Source organism: Prionailurus bengalensis, chromosome D3, assembly GCF_016509475.1.
Source record: "Prionailurus bengalensis isolate Pbe53 chromosome D3, Fcat_Pben_1.1_paternal_pri, whole genome shotgun sequence".
Taxonomy (NCBI): Eukaryota; Metazoa; Chordata; class Mammalia; order Carnivora; family Felidae; genus Prionailurus; species Prionailurus bengalensis.
The window spans coordinates 21,885,230-21,904,484 of record NC_057356.1 but is presented as its reverse complement, the minus strand read 5'-3'; the positions used below and the strand labels follow the sequence as shown (position 1 = coordinate 21,904,484).

The following is a 19,255-nucleotide window of genomic DNA, read 5'->3' as shown; positions in this document are numbered from 1 at the left end:
CTTCAGATTCATCTTCCGTAGCATGAGACTTCGCCTCTCAGGCTCTACAGTACCTATTCTAAAACCAGTTCTAGTTCACTAATAAGCTTCCTAAACAAAAAATAAAACCAGACTATCACCATTTGGCAATTCACTACTCAAAATTTTTATTTCCTTGATAGGAAAAAAAGCAAAAAAAAAAATTACAGACGTCATAACATGTTGCCCTTTCCCATAAAAAGCTAAAAATTATTTTACTGTTACTAGATGTTTGAAGTCTATCATCTCAACCCTCAAAGCGGTTCTTCAGATCTCTGAGCCATTCATGTAGCTGCTCATCACCTCTGCAGATACTAAAATGGTAGAATACTTACCTTCATCTCAAAAGTGATGAATGAATGTATTAGAACACTAAGTAGTTATGACCCCACTGAATTACTTCCAAGAGGGTGGCATTAACAGTTAACCCTGAAACATTCCAGATCAACACGGAATAATGATAATCTCCTCATGAGCTCGAACATAAACACCATATGTGTTCTGTGATTTGCACACATTTTGGGGAAAGGCTACTTAAATTATGGGTTTAAACAAGTTGCTATTTTCTGCCTAGCACATAAAAATTTCATTGGAATTAGGGACGAATTTCCCAGGAAGATAAGGCCAACTGTTTGCTGAAAACAAAAATTAGTAATTTCTTCTCACAAGTTGTCATTTAAAGATCTTCATTCTTTTCTTTTTCTTGTTAGGAAAAAAAAGACTTGTTATAACCCAACTGTTTTGGCTGTTGTCGCTAAAAAGAAAGTTGATATGAGAATAGTCCAACTCCTGCGGATCCAAAGAACAGCACTTGTTGGATTCCTATCAAACACTTGAATCAAACACCTCAACATATTGACTTCAAATAACTAAAATTTGCATTTGATCAAATAAATTTTGATCCAACAAATGAAGATCGTATTCTTCTGGATTAGCAACAAATATCTCACTTATCTCAGTTCTTCAATACAGAGCTCAAGACTCATCCAGTGATACATCCCAAAAAGTAAAAAAAGCAGAATTTTCTGGGAAAATGATTTTCGTATTATCAAGGAATGAGTTATCAGTGACCTCAGTGGCACCTAAAGGATACTTACGAATTTGTATGTAGATATTCAAAGGTTAGCTGAGCTCGATTCAGACTGCTGTAATTTGTGAAAGCCATGAGTGCGGTGAGGTCTCCAGTCCTTCACCCACTAACTGGGAACTATAACTTTATAATGGAATAGATTTTCCAGGATTCCTCCCAGTAAAGGTTTGGTTAAGTCTGTGCTCCTTACTGTTAAACAAGGTTAACTGGTGTCTATCCAAAATATATTGAAAGAGATGTCTAAAACTACAATTGATCTCTCCAAGCTTTTTTATCTTCTTAATGACTATGATGTAATATTCTGAAAACAACTATGTCATAGATTTGTAGTCTTAAGCTTTAGTTTAAGTTGCGATAGTTCAAGGAGTCGAATGTGGACGGTCTTGGAGTAGACAGTATTGGACTTGAGAGGTTTTATTACTGCTCCATCTTCACGTTCTTCGAGCTTTTTTGTTCCTCTAAATTTCCGGCCAGGAAATTTATCAATCCGGAAAGCTACCAACTTCTGTCATAAAACTGGACAGCCACCCATGTCTTCACCAAAGATCCTGTGATTCTTAAAGAGGCCCCAGGCTGGCGGCCACGAAGTCGACGGAGTGCATATGGCGTTAGTTCCCGCTTCACCACCTCCCAACTGAAGTCTCCTAATCGCTGACGGCGATTTCCGTTTCGAAAGCCCTGACCAGACCTAGCTTGTGGTCCCGTCGCAATCTCCTCAGGGTAGTGGGTCAAATTACCTCACAATGACCCACAAAAACGCCTCAGAATTGACCCGCCCAAATCACCTCAGGCGGGCAGCGCCCCTCCCCCACTTCCCTCAGACAGAGGCCTCCGGCTCTCAGGCCCTTCCAGGGCCTCAGTCCCGAGGCCGCCGCCTCCTCCTCCTCACAGAGAGGAGTTAGTCCCAGCTTTCAAGGCCCGGATCGAGGGCAGGGTGGCGAGTGCAGCACCCGACCCGGCGTTGCCGGGTGCTCAAAGCTGCCTTTGTCCCTCCCCACGGAATTGGAACCCAACAACCGCAGCGCGCTCTTGGAACCATGTGCTGCCTCCGCCTCCGCCGCTGCCGCCGCCGCCGCGAGACCAGCCGCCCACGCGCCGCGCTGGATGAGATGACAGGACTCAACACCACAGAATTCGTTGTTTATAGGTGTTCTGCCGCCGCTGCCGCAGCCGCCACAGCCACCTCAGCCACTGCTTTGTCTCCGCTAGAGCACACAACCCGAGCCACCTCGCGCACTCCCCGACGCCCCAAGCCCCCGAGGCCTCCGCGGTGCATTAGGCCAATCACAGAGCCACAGCTCCTCCCGCCCCCGCCCTGATGCGACGCCTTCTGATTGGTGGGTAGCGTGTCTCCACGTGACCGGATCTTGTTAGCCGGGCCCGCCCCTGTCACGTGAGAGCGCGCGCCTCTCTTCCTGCTTTCATGACCCTCTCCGCCATTTAAAGAAACAGTACCGGGGGCGGGCCGAGCGACGCAGCCGGGACGGTAGCTGCGGCGCGGACCGGAGGAGCCATCTTGTCTCGTCGCCGGGGAGTCAGGCCCCTAACTCGAAGACGCCCTGGCGCGCCCTCCCCCCCTCCCCGGTCTGGTAGGGCGAAGGAGCGGGCGCGCGGTCGATCGAGCGATCGGTTGGCGGCTCTTTCTCCTGCTCTGGCATCCAGCTCTTGGGGCGCAGGCCCGGCCGCCGCGGCGCGCGCCCGGTGGCCGTTGGCGCTCGCGCCGCGTCTTTCTTCTCGTACGCAGAACTCGGGCGGCGGCCTATGCGTTTGCGATTCGACGAGGAGTCGTCCGGGTGGTTGGCGGCGGCGGGCAGCTGCTCCGCCCCGCTCCCGGGGAGGCGGCGGCGGCGGGATTTGGCGCGGCCGGGGAGGCGGGGGTTGCCGGGGCCGGCGTGGAGGCCTGGCGCCACCCTTCGGGGCCTGCAAGGACCCAGTTGGGGGGGCAAGAAGGGGCTGGGGGATGGTTGGTGGTGGGCTTTCTACTTTGTCTTTTCCTCCTCATGCCCCCTTAGTGAGGGGGGGGAGCTTTGGCGGCAGCTCCGGGGCGGGGAGACAAGCCCCGGAGTCGGAAGAGCTGGGTTTGCTTCCGGGCCTAGCCACCAGCTGGCCGAGTGACCTTAGGCAAATCACTCTGTAATTTGTCAGCGCCTCAGTTTCCTCCTCTGCCTATCAATGTTTGTAGGGTTGAAAGCGCTTTGTAAACTATAAAGCGTCGGTGTACGTAAGGGATGATTATTGTTTGTAATGGGGTTTTTTTTGAGTTGTAAGAAAAGTTAGCAATTGCCCAGTTCTTGGATTTTGAACCTGGGAACCTTGGATTGGAGTTGGAAGCCCCCAAGTTCCCCCGAAATTGTATGCAGAAATAGTGGGAGTGTACATTTGGGGGAATGAGGATCCATCGCCAGCAAGTTTTCAAAAGGGGGCTGTGACCCAGAAGAGTTAAGAACTACAATTCCGTAATGCCACGAGGAGGAAACTGAGGCCTAGATGTCATTTGGGACCCTTCACAACCGATTTGAAGCCCCTGTTAGGATCCCTGGGATATGTGAGCTGTTTCTATGCATAATGGATATTTGGGGTAACAACACTCCACTGCTTGGCTTCTATTCTGAGTCCTTTCCTTTTACCATGGGGTGCCTGAACGCTGGCTGACGTGTATGGTATGGTTTATGGCACCCAATATAAAGCAGCTGAAACTAGAAATGGATGTGTTCCCTAGTATCGAGAAACCTATTTAATCCTTGGCCCAGCAACTCTTGTTTTTCTGCTGCTTATACTGGTGCCTGACTACCTTTCCCTTTCATTGACCATTTTCCACGACCATGGTTGCCATCCATTACTTGCTTCTATTGTATATCTTTAGTCTCTGCGGTTGGTAGTGAGCAGGCTTATTTTTAAATGGTGCTGCCGAGTCCAGCTAATTAATGGTGCAGGTGGATTTTTAGCAAGCTGGCTCACTGGAACAGACTAAACCAGGCATGGAATTCTTGAAGATGTTTGGGGGCTTATCTTTATTAATTGAAGGTTAGCATTCTCTGAAATTTTGTTATGACTTTGGCTGAACTTCAAAATCAGTAGATTTGGAAGTGTTTCAGTGCTTACTTTTTTCCTGGCCTGCTTTGTATTCTATTTGCTTGCAAGTGTGTTACTAAGATGGCCAAGATGCCAGTTATTGCTTCTTTGTTAATTGTCAGCTGCTTTTATCAAATTCCAGGCCATTATCCAGCAAACACTATAGAAATGTTTGAACAGTTGTATTTCAAACATTTTCTCTTTGTGGAGTGGTGCTTACCAGTGGTACAGCTCTAAGCAAGTGAACATAAATACATATAAGTGTATTTCGTCTGGTTAGGCGTTCACCTGTTTTGTTATTTCATACAAATGTCTGAGAAAATCAATTGACTATTCCTTTTACGTAAAGGGCAGAGACAAATGATCTCACTTCCAGAGAAAGGACTGTTGTAGAGAAAAATGTGTTGGTCTTTTAGCTCCTTTGTTGTTATCTGGATGTACCTCAAAAGAATCTTAAGACTGTGGTGATCTTATAAGATGCTTTCCTCAGGAGAAAAGAGGAAAAAAAACAACTGGAACTCAAAGCTTGAAATTCTGTAACAAAACATGAGATGTCCAGGATAGGAGGCCGAAAAGATTTCACTACAGTGTTCTGCACTAGCTGCAGCAGATGCTTTTCTGTGTAGCCACGGCATGGACTCCAGATTTCCAGATTTTCAAGAACTGCACCTGGGACCTGAAGAGCTTGTCAGGATGTGACAGGGACTCTGGAGCTGAACATACTTGTTTTTGAATCTGGGGGCTGTTGACCTTGATTTGAGAAGAGACAACAATGGAGCAAGCACTGCCACCAGCGCTATTACTGGGAATTTGAAGACCTGAGTCTCTGCCAGAGCTTCATTGCAAGTTCTAGTGATGCTCCATCCAAAGTGAACTACGGTACTTGCTATTTTCCAAAATGCCTTATTCTTACATCTCTGCACTTACGTTCATGCTCTCTTCTCTACCCTGGAATGCTCTCCTCTGGTTCTTCACCTGTCAGAACAATGCCATTTCTTCAGTATTCAAGTCAGATATTCTCTTCTTCATGAGTCTCCCTAACTTTATCTTTTTTTTTTTTTGAGTATTATATCATGTTTACCTTTTAGCTCTCTATGCAGAGCATACCTCGTAGTCATTTGCAAGCATTTGCTCTCTTTCCAGATAGTAAGCCCTTGAAAGCAAAGGCTTTGTTTTAAGAGTCTTTGCTGCACATACTGCTATATGTAATGAAGCATTTCATAGAAAGGAGTAATTTAGAGACTAGGCTATCTCAGAATAAACATTTAGTAAGCATTTGTTTAATTGCTGTGTGGTTATCTAATTACTCTTGATTAGGCAAAAGATCACTAGTATGGGCCATGTTTCTTTCTGTGTTTCATGTATTTCTTTTTTTTAATTCTAAGTTTTAAAAGATTTAGGGAGCCCTCAAACATGGAAGAGAAACTGATACGTTGCATAGGGTATTTAACAGAAGGATGCAAAGAACAGTGCCTTATTTCCCAAGTACCTTATTCTCTACCACTCAAGATGGCATCTTGTTAAAATGAAAGTAAAAGCTTTTGAAAGCGCAAGGTCCTGAAATAATTTGAGCAAGGCATTGGAAAAGGAAGAAGGACAAAATCTAGGTTCGTGTTCTATGTAAATTTAAATTCAGTTCTTGTGCTATCCATGGAGCCACTTCTTCCCCCTCCCCCCCCATCAACCACTGCCCAACAGCCTGAATACAGTCACATTACTCCCCCAGAATATGAGACTTAAGGCAGTTCTTGTTTGCTGCTTTCCTAAGACAGTTTGTTCTCAAGAGTCAGGAAGCAGTCCCTGCCAGAGAACTGTTTCTGTTCTTATCATCACTAATTGTTAATCAGAAGGCTTTTTTAAAAAAAATTATTATTATTCCCCATTTTCCCATCTGTCAGCTTTTTAGCTAGGCTTACTGAGAATTAGTACCCATCCAGCAGCTGATAATCCTGACAGTAGACCCACTCTAGTGTTAGGAGTCCTGTGTTTGTAATTCTGTGCATTTGTTATCTTACCTGTTTTGTTCCTATCCCTTCCAGTCCTGTGCCTCCTGATGGCTGAGTGTTCACCTGGACCTTCTGACCACCTTCCTTGTACTGTTCCATCAGCCTATAGATCTGGTACCTGGATTTTTGCCCATGGTGATTCCTTCACCTTACTGCTGAGAAGACACCATTCCAGTGGACCATGGTGATCCAAGAGGCATTCAACCATCATGATGTGGCCTTCATCTCCACTCCTGTCCTGTTCTACCCAGATTCAGCACAGCCCTTTATAGTGAAGTCAAACTATTCAAGGCAGATAGCTGAAGCTATTTTATCACAGCAAAAGGCCCAGTTTGTTCCATGAGTGTGCATTTCGTTTCTTCAATTAAAGCCTTCAGAGACACATAATAAATTTGGACCAGGGGATTTTTAGTTATCAACACTGAAGAATGGTAACATCTTTCAAGAACGACGTTGGATCATACCCCACAATTTCGAATGATTGAAATTCGTGAAGTGTCTAGGGTCCTATCCAGATCACGGGGCCCTATTCTTTTTCCACTTCAAGTCTGTAGTAGCCTACTGAATAGAAAGCAGATATTCTGACCAGCAGATACTGGAATTAAAACAAAGGCACAGTGAACTCAGCATCTTTGGGATTACTCAGGAACCAGAACTTTTCACACAAATGTAAGAAATTCTACCAAGGAATCCCTGTATCTAACAGCATCTCACAAAGCTCCAATCAGATTCCAGAAAAGGCCTCTTGATACATCCAGGTAGAACCTATCATGGTAATCCCTTATGTTTATATAGCACTTTATAGTTTCAAAGCACTTTTACATGCATAAATCTCAATTATCAAAACAACACAATAGGTTATAACTTCTTTTTGCAAATGAGGAAATTGAAGTTTAAAGGTTATCCACGGTGACATAGCTACAAAGTGATAAAGGTCAGGCCTTCTGACTCCCAGTCCAGTTCTCTCCATGGAATTAATTTAGCCTCTACTTTACCTGCAGTGTTAAAATGACTGGAGTTTGGTAACCCCAGAAAAGTTTCCCACTTCCTGATCTGGTGCCCTCAGTCAGTCAGGATGTCATAAGTGTAATTTTATGATGGCTCCATCTAAGCCAGAATTCTATGGCACTACCCCTAAGGTTTAAGAGCAGACTGTCTCCTTAGTGGTAGATTTATCCAGTCAACATGGCACATGGTCATCTGACAGTAAGACTACACAACATGAAACACAAAGCTACTTCTAGATCCGTTGTTCACATAGTCTTCTCACATTCCCAAATGGCCTGATTGGAAATCCCTTTTCATGTTTTGTTCTTTGTAAAATTTTTTAAAAAGTTTTATTAGTACTCTTGGACACTGAGATCTTATCTAAGGTCTTCTGTCCCTCAAAATTTACTTAAAATGGATCCTCCATTTCTTTAGAGCAGTGCTGTTCACATATGTGTATGTATGCATGTATATGATGCATGCATACAACATCTATATGTAGAGCTTGTGTAGTCTTGTAAGGTGGTAAAATACGTGTTCCCTTCCCAATTGAGTGTAGCATATTAAAGGATCTCAGAAGACTTGCAACAAAGAGCCTCATTGAGATATTTAGCCTAGTGTGTAGGAAGTTTAATCAAGGACAGACTGTTCTTTTGGGAGCATTCCTTTTAATAGAGAAACTGCTTTGGAGCAGTATAGCCAGTGCTTCCTGATTGCCCTGAAGACTCAGGAGTAAATGGAATCTTTGAAACCACCACCCTCTTTTCTTACTTTTGTTAATAACTGCTTGAATTTGTATGTCTTTATCATCTGAGAGTCCTACATCTTGACCGTTACCTCTTATTTTCTGTGAAAGGAACCTCTAGAAGGTTTGTGGGGATATGTGGGAAGAGAATGGGGAAAAGTTTATTTTGCCCCCAAATTGGTTGAATTCCATGACATTTAACAACATATTTTTCTGTCCCTAAAATTGTGCTGTAAACCTAGTTTAAGGGCATTGTATCTCAGGTGGGTGAGGAGATTGGGAAGGGAAGGGAGGAGGAAAAGGATGGTGGGAGAAAAGGGGGAGGAGAATAATATTTTCATAGAATTTGAGTTGTGGCCCATTGAGATCTTCAAAGATCTTGAAGAGAAGTCATCTAGCCATGGACTTGGGATAATACTTGCAAAGAAATGAAAGCATTTTGCAGCTGTATGCTGACTGCAAAAATCCCAGTGCTATTGTCACTTAAAACCAATAGCCCTGTTCACTGATAGTCACAAACCCAATTTGAGGCAATCAGAATTTATAGCAGAGTTGAGTGTTAACTTCATCATTCTGTAATGTGGTCCGTATTAAGGAAAGAATGAATAGGAAAACACCTTGGCTTACCACAGGCTTTGCTCACAGTTTCTGGTTTCTGTGACCTATTTTTTGTATTTCAGCATTTTGTGAACAACTTATTCTTAGATCATTGGTTTTCCAAAGGCTTTGTGACCATGAAGCCCTTTCAATGAAAACTATGTGGAAGCCCAGAATAAAAGAGAAGCTGCTGTAGATGAAGCAGGAGTGGGGGGCCTGAAACCTGCCACAAGCATCTTCCTTTACCACCATGGTGACCCCTAAGGAGACTTCTTTACAACACCTAGAATTCTTCAGAACACAGTTTGAAAACCACTGCCCTAGACAACATGTGCAACCTGAATGGCATTCTGATCTGTACCTCTACCCAACCCAGTCCATGTTCAGTCGATGCTGCACATTCTTAGGAATGCTTACTGTGGGCAAAGTCAGAAAAGTGCAAGAAGATGGGCATATCTTTGCCACCCCAGGGTAGTCAAGTGGGCTGAAAGTGGTATCAAATGGACCTAGATTAACAGCCCTGTACCCCCAGATGGATTTCAAATGAGTGATTCCTGGCATTCAATATAGTTAGAGAGCAATGCATATGTACTCTACACTGACACACTCCCTTACCCAACTTCTATCACAAACACCACATGCTCTAGTGGTACTTGAAATACATAACTTTGAAGTCTTGATCTCCTTGGATACCTGAATCGCCAGGTATTGAAGCTGGTACTAAAGTTGATGATGCCTCGTTGAGGCCATATAAGACCAACTTGTACATTGGACCTCCCATCATCAGCCATGGTACTCTACTTCGTGTGCAAGGGATAACCATTAACTATGAAAGCAGAACTGAAATTCTGGCAACATTACCTAAAAAGGTACCTGGTTATTCATGTTATTCTCAAAACTGCAAGTCACTATGACTCAACCAGTGGCAGTTACACTGCTCCTTGGTTTTTATTCATTTTAACTGCTGTTTCCAGGATAAATGAGGTAATAACCTTAAAAAACAAAATTTCCTCCATCACTGGCATATCTGCTCCAAAATTACGAATATTCTGCTCTAACTACAGGTAACATCTGGTCCACAAGAGACAATTTTTGAACATCCTCTGATGTATGTGATTTTAAATGTGACCCTTTGGAAGATTTTCTTCTAACCAATGAGAGATGTTCTTTTATGCTGGACCTTTTGATGTCAGGTACCATCAACTACAGGTGTTAGGATTATTTGGAGGTAGACCTTTTGACCAGGCCATGGAGCTTGCTTGCTGGGCATCTCAAGTTGCATATCTACCTTTTTGCTGAAAATGTAGACTGACTTGAAAAAAAATCTACAAAGCCTGCAGCTAAGAATTTTATCAGTAGACTCAAGAGCTTCCTGCAGCTTCTTCCTAATGTCACAAGACCACAGTGTCTTGTCCTTGTGGATATTTTAATGGAATTTCATCTGTCTCAATATTGTTTTACACTGATTCAGAGTGGCTGACTTCATTCCTTGCTATGAGATACTCTCAGGCATTAAGACACTTACCTGTTTCTGCAGGATGGATTCAATTCATGAACTCCCAGACCAGATCATGTCAAACAAGTAGACTTCGATTTTTGTCATGAGAAAAATCTCATTCTCTTACTTCACAGTCTACTTAAGGGGCAGCTGTCCTCAACTACTTTAATGAATGCACTGGTTAAATGTTGGGAATGATTTCTTTGTATCTTTGTCTCTTACTCTTTAGACTAACCCTGATTACATGACTCTGTCTACAAATCATCAAACAAGGCCTGCACATCCTCAACTAATAAAAAATCTAATGACTAGCTGCTTGTATATACAACTATTGTTTGTTAATAAGAAGTTATCTACAGACTCCATTTTTCTACTACCTTCAAAACATCAGCTCAATTTTCTCTTTCTCCTGTACATTACAGAAAAAGACATTGGTCTACACTGCCAGTCATTCCCTTTAATCCTGTCAAATGCAGTCAAAATGAGGGGCTTAAGGTGAGGATGATCATCTGTTCAAGAGTCTAATATGCTCTGTGTATAAGAATTGATAGTTGAAAATGCAGAAAGCCTAAAACTGAAACCTAGGATCTTACCTACTATCTCCCTGCTTCAGATCTCAATATAAGTCTCAGCAGCACCACCCACCAATCTAAGGCCTTGTTTTTAAGCTGATTCTCAGAGATGGACTGAGTTTCAGAAGGTGGAGACTTGATTACCAAAGAGAGTAGGGCCAACCTTGATGAATCTGGCTCTCCCAACCTTGTCATTCCCAGATGTAGCATAGACTCCTCAACAGAACCTCAAGTCTGAATTGAGAATATAGCCTTCTACTGAGCTGAAAGTTCCTGGGCAGATAAACAGGAAAATTAAAGCTGCTATACCTGACTGGCCCTTTAAGATCAGAAAATGGTATCCAGAGTCAACCCTATGGAATAACCCTGGAGGACTCAGGGTGAAAGCTAATTTACAGAGCTTTGATATTAATCTGCCCATTCTTCCAGATCACATCCTGGCTATTGGTGTGGCTAGCCCTGCTGAAGGTACTCTATTTACCTGTTTACCTGACTCAGCCCTCGTCTGCCTTTTTTGACATGTTGCAATCAGACTGGCTGTGCTTGAGAAGACTACAACTGGTATCAGCCTATCTTACACCCAGTTCCACCAGGGAATTTTGAACAGAAGCAACCTGCACCTCACCTCCCCCCCAGCCCCCAGGACTTACTATTCATAACTGGAAGGACCATGCTATGTACTCCTTGACCAGCAGCCTTTTTGTTTGTTCATTTTGTTTTGTTTTTAATGCAGAGTAAGCCTCTATGCCTATATATATTTGATCATTTTCAGCACCTGAGATCCTTTCCACCCAATCTGAAGGAGTACAGCAGATTACAAGCTCTGTCCATTCCTCTCTTCTGCAATAATACAGAGATGACAGAAATGTTCCAGTTCAACTTGGCGAAAGACTAAAGAAACACAAGAGCTTTCCACTGAACTTAAAATTTACCACTGACTTCAGTAGTCTCACAGAACTATTTGCCAGTGGGAGGCTAGTTGTCCTGCTTCATGTCAGCAAGATGGTTGGGCTGTCAGATTCATGGCCACTGAGTTTTACTTTTATTGAAACTTTATTGCATCATCCAAAGTATGCTATTGGATATGATTATTCCATTCAAATGGATTACAAGCTTCCTGAGTACAGGACAAACTTACTCATGACGTTTTTTCAGAATTCTTTTATTGTCAAGAAAGTAACAATGCCAGCTGTTACTGAACACAGACTAAACTTTTTTAGTATCTGGTCTTATCATTGGCATCAGTTGTTTTTGATTGACCAGCATTCATTCCATCTCATTGTAACAACTCTGATGTTTCTTGGAACCACTTCTCTGTTTCTAGTCCACATGGTTCAAACAGTCTGGCCTAACTTTAAGCTTCTTGGGTGGACATGTAATTCAGACCTGATCAATCAGCATGGTCCATCTCCTTCACCATAGTAATTGGTTCTGGAATGGCCGTGTGATTCAAGCTGGTCCAGTGATACTCAGCCCTAGGAGTTTTACTGAACTGTGGAGGAGAGGCTCAGGAGCTCTCTTTACTGAGATTGCTTGACTTTGTAGTATGAAAAGTTCTAACCAACAGGGCCCACCCTATCAAATGAGCCAGAGAATGAAGCCAGTGCAAAGGAAAGCAGAGCCAAATGATGGAGAGACTTGAGTCCTGATGACAATGTTTATGCCCCTGGATCCAACCGTGCCTGAAGCTAGTTTATCCCTATGGACTTTTCAGTTATGTGAGCCAATAAATACCCTTTTTTGCTTTAAGTTACTTTGAGTTGGGTTTCTATTGTTTAAAATTGAGTCAGCCCTGACTAAATACTATCTACCAATATCAAAACTTGACAAATCCAAATATTTATTAAACTAGAGGTCATGGCCACACTGAAATTTATTTTCCATGCCAGAAGACAAAGTGAAACAAGAAGTGACAATGTTTAAGTTACTACCGAAGCATAAAAATTACATGGTAGAAAAATATAGAGGAAAACCTAAGTGTTTATCCATAAAGGATTGTTGAATAATATGGTTCAGCCATATAAGGAAATCTACATGTCTGTTAAAATTAATAAAGTACATGTATTGTGTATGGACATGGGAAAATGGCCATGATATATTAAGTGAAACTATTAATAGAAAAATGTATAGTGTGAACTCACTTAAAAATTTGTGTTTATGATGCATAGAAAAGTCTACTAATGGCTTTCTTCGAATAGTGTAGATTACATGAGACTTTCAACTTTATACATTTCTGTATTTGAATATTTTACACTACTCACATTACTTTTAAACTTTATTTAAAATAAAAGAATTTTAAAAATTAAATTTATTGCTTATTGTTTGACTCTGGCAAGTTACTTACCACCAAGCCTATTTTGTCAAATAATACAAAATACCTATCTTCATGTTAGTGAATATTTAGATAAATATATTCATCATCCAGTACTGAAACTGACAAGGTCATTGTACCTTGTTTGAGGAACTCAGAATTCAGTAATTTTTTTTTTTAATTATCTAAGCCTATGTCTTTAAATGAGTGTATTTGGACTATCAGGATATCATAGTATCAGTGTTCATCAGTGATTCACCAGTTCTTAACTGATATTGATCTACTAAGGCTTATTGCAGTGTTCACACTGGGTAGGTAGAAGGGGAGAAAAAATCACATTTTCTTTGAAATCCTTGATTATTCTTAACCTCACTACAGTCAAGTTCAATAGTGGCCTTTTTATTGCAAAGTCCAGTACATGTACCTCTTCCGTGAACTTCCAGCAGACTGCTCCCAACACACCTTGGCACTCTTTTTTCCCTTAGGTGTTGTGACATTTCTCATTTTCTTCCTGCCTTTCTGGCTATGCTCCACTGTAGATACTTTTCTTCTCCCCATCATTTAAATATTAGTATAATGGTCATCCATTGATTTTTGCCTCCCCTGAGTCATTTCTCCTTTCCTTTAGTGATAGATCCCCACTTTTCTTTGGGATGACTTTTGAGTCTTAGGGACCCAAAATCAGGAGCCGGGTCATTCTGATGGTAGTGTTCCAAGGAAACTCTATCAGAATTGGTGCAAGGACATCCCTCTTGGTTCCCTGGTTCCTGTTGTCAAGGCCCAGCTATCCCAAGTTTTACTTTGATTTTTATAGACCCCCATGTATCCATAAAATATGTTCCCTTTTCATTTGTTAGCTAAAGCAGGTTTGTATTGCTTGCATCCAAATTACTGAATGATAACAGGAATTGATACCAGGGAATTAAGCTTCAGACCCTGAGGAACATGGAAGATCTGGAACTGAGACTGAAATACAAGCAGCAAAAACTTGCTCTGTGTCCCAGGGTGGGGGAAATGAGCAATTCTTATTGGCAAAGGAGCCGGTACAGGTACTTCCCCCTTGTCATTTGGAAGCATGTGCCTAGTGACAGCAAAATTTGGATAACCAGGTAGCTGTTGACAATAGAACAATTTTAAATGGATAAGAAAGCTGTTCTACTGGCAGTGTCTTTTCACTAATGTATACAGGTGTGTTGGTGATGGTTAAATATGCCAGCAGATGCATAAGTTGTACATTTCAAGGCACACCTTAGTTTAATAACTGAAGGAGACTATCACCCAGAAATCTTAGGTTTGACACTGAATGTGATACATGGAAATTATTTTTAAGTTCTCTCCTGGGGGAGAAGAATCCATTTTCTACAGTATATTGAATGGAAACATTTATAAAATTATTCATGTTGAAGAATGCATGTTCTGGACAGCCAAAGGATGTAACATAATGGACAGCTATATTCATCTGCCCAGTGCCTTTTTCCTCCTTTGAAAGCAGCACTTCACCTTCCCTTTGGGAAACTGCCCTTCTCCCATGCTACCAGAAAATAATTTGTAAGGGGCATATGAGTTCATGTTACTGAGACTTCCTCAGTTGCCCAGATTTCCTGATTTTCTTGAATGTTAAGCTTCTCTAATTCTTGGGAACTGCCTTATTATATCCTTCCAATAAATTCCATTGGCCGTACAGGCTGTTACATATGGCTGCGAAAGATATCCCTGTATAACTATATGCAGAGGCTCTTGTAGCCAGGGTCAATTTTTGTTGCTTACAGTCAGAGAACCCCAAGTGAATCAGTGCCCCTCCTATGTCTTGGGCTTTCTTGCCCTACTCTGAAAAATCTCAATTTCCATGGCTTTGGTGTCCAACTATATGTTGATAACTTCCAGAGTCCTATTTTCAGCCCAGATGCATTTCCTGAGCTTTAGATCTGAAAGTCCACCTGGCATTTGGATGTCCCTCTGCTTGATGAACACACAGATACTTCACACTGACCCCATCATTTTCCCCCTCAAAATCTGCTCTTCTAGTGTTCTGTTCTTGATAAATGGCACCACCCATTTATCTGTTTCTCAAACCAGAACACAGGAATTATTCTTGTCATTTCCTTCTCCCCTGTCACCCCAGACATCCCTGTTAGTCATTAAACTCTCTTGGTGTATCATGTAAATAAATATACCTTAAAACTGCTTCTATCATCCTTGTCCAATGTATCTATTGCTAGGACTACTGTGATGCCATTCTAGTGTCACTGTCTCTGCTGTTGTCCTACTATAGTCTGTTCTTTACAGAGCAGCTGGAGTAATCTTTGATACGCAGATCTGATTGAGTCACTCCCTGCCTAAAACCTTTTAATGGTTCTCCAGTTGTTTCAGAATAAAATCTCAATTTTTATTCTGGAACTTTATCCATGTTTACAAGGCTTTTTGTTATCTTAACTCAAGCCTTTTATCTTTCACCACTTGAAACAGGAACAGCTCAACTTCATATATTGGAGTTTCCTATAATATTTCATATGAAAAAAGGATTCCATGTGGTTTCTTTTAGTTTTTATTTATTTATTTATTTATTTATTTTTGAGAGAGAGCACAGCAGGGGAGGGGCAGAGAGAGAGAGAGGGAGACACAGAATCCAAAGCAGGCTCCAGGTTCTGAGCTGTCAGCACAGAGCCTGACACGGGGCTCAAACCCAAGAACTGCAAGATTATGACCTGAGCCAGTCAGACACTTAACTGACCACCCAGGATTCCATGTATGTAAAGAGAAGATTCCATTAAAAGAATAAAATCAAAACCCATTGGTATTCAGAACTACCCAATTGGGGGCACCTGGGTGGCTCAGTTGGTTAAGCGTCTGACTTCAGCTCAGGTCATGCTCTCAGTCTATGAGTTTGAGCCCCGCTTCGAACCTGTGCTGACAGCTCAGAGTCTGGAGCCTGCTTCAGATTCTCTCTCTCTCTCTCTCTCTCTCTCTCTCTCTGCCCCTCCCCCACTCGTGCTCTGTCTCTCTCCTAAAAATAAACATTAAAAGATTAAAAAAAAAAAAAACTACCCAATTGATTACCTATTTCTGTGAATACTATATTTTCTTCCAAATATCTCTTTCCATGAAGTTTCTAAATTAAATATCATATGTTACTACTATATAGAACTACAGTAAATGCCTAAAACGCAACCAAATCCCTGACTCAAAAGATACACAATGCCAGAGGGACTACAAATTTAAATGCTAAAATGAAATATTGGAAGCATTTTTAGGAGACTTTGTAATCTTATGATGGGGAATCATAAGCAAAACAAAATCTAGAAGCCCTCAAGGAAATTATAGACATATTTGACTACATGAGCAACTTTGGGGAGAACAAGTCTTGGTTCTATAAAAGACACCTGACAGATGGGAAAAATTTTCCAGCACAAGTGACAGAAATAGAAGTAATATCCCTAGTATACAGAGAATTCCTACGTATTGATTACTACAAAACAGTCATCCCAATAGCAATGCAAGAAATCTAAAAGATCAACAATAATTATCACTAACCATTTATTTAGAACTTGCTATGCGGTAGACATTGTTTCACTTTACAAGTATTATTTACCCTTGGAGATAGGTAATGTCCTTATTTTACAGCTACGAAAACAGGCTCAGAGGAGTAAAGTAACTTGCCCAAGTCATACAATAGGTGGTCCCACGTCTTGAGCTATGACACAAACCCAAGTAATTCGACTCTTGAGTCCATGTTTCAAACCATTATTCTCTCTGGCATTTCAATAAGCATATGAAAGCGGATCAAGTGTACACTTGGTCAGTGAAATGTAAATCAAAACCCAGTACCATTGGTCACCTGCCAATCAGATGCAAAATTTAAAAGAACAATGATCAGTGCTGGCAATAATTAGGATAAATGACAACTTTGTACATTGTTGGTGCGAATGTGGATTGTTCCAGTCTTTTAAAATAATCTGGCCATATCAATTACAATTTTTAAATGCATCTTTTAACCTAGCAGTCCCACTTTGAAAAACTGTCTCAAAGAACTAAAAGCACTGAGATACAAGGACATCAGTAGGAGACATTAGCTGCAACACAGCCTGTGGTAACAGAAAAATGGAAACAATTTGAGAGTCCATCAAAGGGGAATGGTTGAATCATTTATAGAACAGCCACACTCTGGAGTATTATGGTGCTGTATAAAAGAATAAGTGAGATTTCTAGCTCTTGTGGCATGTCCATGATATGTTTAAGTGAAAAGACAAAGTTACAGAATAATGTATATCGTGAGCCCCTTTTTGTGAAAACAAAACCTACAAATGTCTCAGTGAATAAATGATCATGAAAGAAAGGTGGACACACAGCAGACTATTAGGTGTAAACTGAAGAGTTTGAAGAAATTTAGTACTTTCTACATATTGGCATTGTTTCACTAGTTGTGGGAAATATATGCCTTTTTAAAATAAAAAACGAACTTCTTTCTAAGAAATAATATATATATATATTTTTTTAATTTTTAACGTTTATTTATTTTAGACAGAGAGAGACAGAACGTGAGTGGGAGAGGGGAAGAGAAAGAGAAAGAGACACAGAATCTGAAACAGGCTCCAAGCTGTAAGCACAGAGCCTAAGGTGGGGCTTAAACCCGGGAACGGCGAGATGATGACCTAGGCTGAAGTCAGATGCTTAATCACCTGAGCCACCCAGGCACCCCAATTTAAATATATTTTTTAAAGAAGCAATTAAATTGCAACTGGACATTTTGTAATTAAAATATGCTAATCAAAGAATGATCATCAAAGGGCAACAAAGAATATGGTTAGTTACATTTTACATATTTAGGGTTGCTTTTTGAACGTGCTTGGTTTCCAAGTGACAGGTCCTTAGCCTTTGGATAGGCCACTCTGTGCAACAAAGAGCTGTTCATTAAGGTGCCACGTTCTGACAAAGATTGGTTGTCTCCTTGTGTCTGTTCTGCCCAGAATAAACACATTTCCCAGCCTCCTTTGCTTGTAGGTATAGCCCACTGACTACATTTTAGCCAATAGGGCATGAGCAACTGCTGCAACTTGTCCATAAAAGAATGTGTGCCCATCTCTTCCATTCTGCTGACTGCAATGTGGGCTTGGCGGCTGGAACTTGAGCATGTCATAGACTATGAAGGAGAAGGAGCTGTGTGTGAATGGTGATGGAGCAATAAGCTAGAAGGAGCTTAGGTTTGTGATGAATACGGAGCCACCATACGCCTGAACTGTTTACCTCTGGGCTTTGTTTATAAGAAAAGCTTCTATCCTCTTTACCTAATTGGTACTTGAGGGTTTCTCTCCTTCACAGCTGAACCTAATCTGCCCACAAATACTTTGATGGGAATATTTCTTAGTACCTTCTCAGTCCATCTGTTCTAATTTTTATGCTACCAAAGCAATCTGCCCCCTAGCTGGACTGACAAAAAGTGCAGTGCCCTAAGTGGATGACTGGTCAGGTCAAGAACTAGGCTGTGTCTCCCATCATAATCAGTTGCTTTATTAGCCAGGTGCCCATTCTTTATGCTCCCGGAGTTCCCACTGCTGTGGACATCTATTGCTTTTGTATTCTCATTATCCATCGCCACTTCTTTTGAATTTCCCTCCAGGACTTTTTGTATGCTAACTACCCCTGGCTCCAGGGTGAGCACATAACCAAGACTTACTGACCAGAGCCCTGCAGCCCCTTGATCAGGGTATTTACGTAAGGGATGAACACATGATCTAAGCCAAACCAATCGTATAGAAACTAGAAGTTAATTCTGAGAGGTGAGAGGATGGGGGCGGGGGTGTTTAAACAATGGAGAAAGGCATTTCTTTTTGTTTTGGATCCACCAAATTTAGAACTGTAAGGCTATCAGTCTGGTACTGCTGGTAACCATCTTGCTACCTTAAGGAGACTGCCTGAGAATGGAACATGCACAGGGGCCTAAGAAAGAGCATCCTCAAAGATATTGTCCCCCCAGGGTCCAGCCATTCCTGAAGCTAAACTAACCCTGGCCTTTTTTTGCAAGCCAGTAAATCCAACTTTCACCTATTTCATTTGAGTTGTCTTCTCTTTTCATGAAATGGACAAAGTCCTAACTAAGCCATCCCATTTCAATTTATTACCAGCACCTGACATGTAATGTTTAGAAAATATTATGAGATCAGTCCATAAGAGGCAGAAACTTAGAACCTGTTAACTCCAGTAGATTGAGCCACAGAAGTTTCTGCGTTGGCAGAACTGAAGACACTGGCAAGCTGCTTAACCTCTCTGAGCCAATTTCTTTATTCATAAAAGGAAGAATAGCAACAGTCCCAATCTCAAAGAATGTGAGGATTGGGACACACAGTACTGAGCACAGTGCCTGG

The 19,255-nt window shown here is 41.7% G+C and overlaps 1 protein-coding gene and 1 long non-coding RNA gene across 7 annotated transcripts in view; one reads left to right on the top strand and one right to left on the bottom strand.

Moving 5' to 3' along the window:
* The window catches only part of MORC2 (MORC family CW-type zinc finger 2), a 41,262-nt gene extending 38,784 nt beyond the window's left edge, over positions 1–2,478 (bottom strand). For all 5 annotated transcript variants that reach the window (XM_043559244.1, XM_043559245.1, XM_043559246.1 and 2 more), the window contains exon 1: positions 1,116–2,478. In XM_043559244.1, coding sequence (XP_043415179.1) covers positions 1,116–1,183 — 68 coding nt within the window. In that variant the 5' untranslated portion in view covers positions 1,184–2,478. The remainder of the gene's footprint in view (positions 1–1,115) is intronic.
* Positions 2,479–3,156: 678 nt separating this feature from the next.
* Positions 3,157–12,334, top strand: LOC122470972. Of its 2 annotated transcripts, XR_006294045.1 has the most exons (3): positions 3,157–5,059; positions 6,220–6,944; positions 8,599–12,334. It is a non-coding gene; the product is annotated as an uncharacterized LOC122470972 (long non-coding RNA). The 2 variants fall into 2 exon arrangements; XR_006294044.1 differs by having other exon boundaries at positions 6,220–12,334.
* The last annotated feature ends 6,921 nt before the right edge of the window (positions 12,335–19,255 follow it).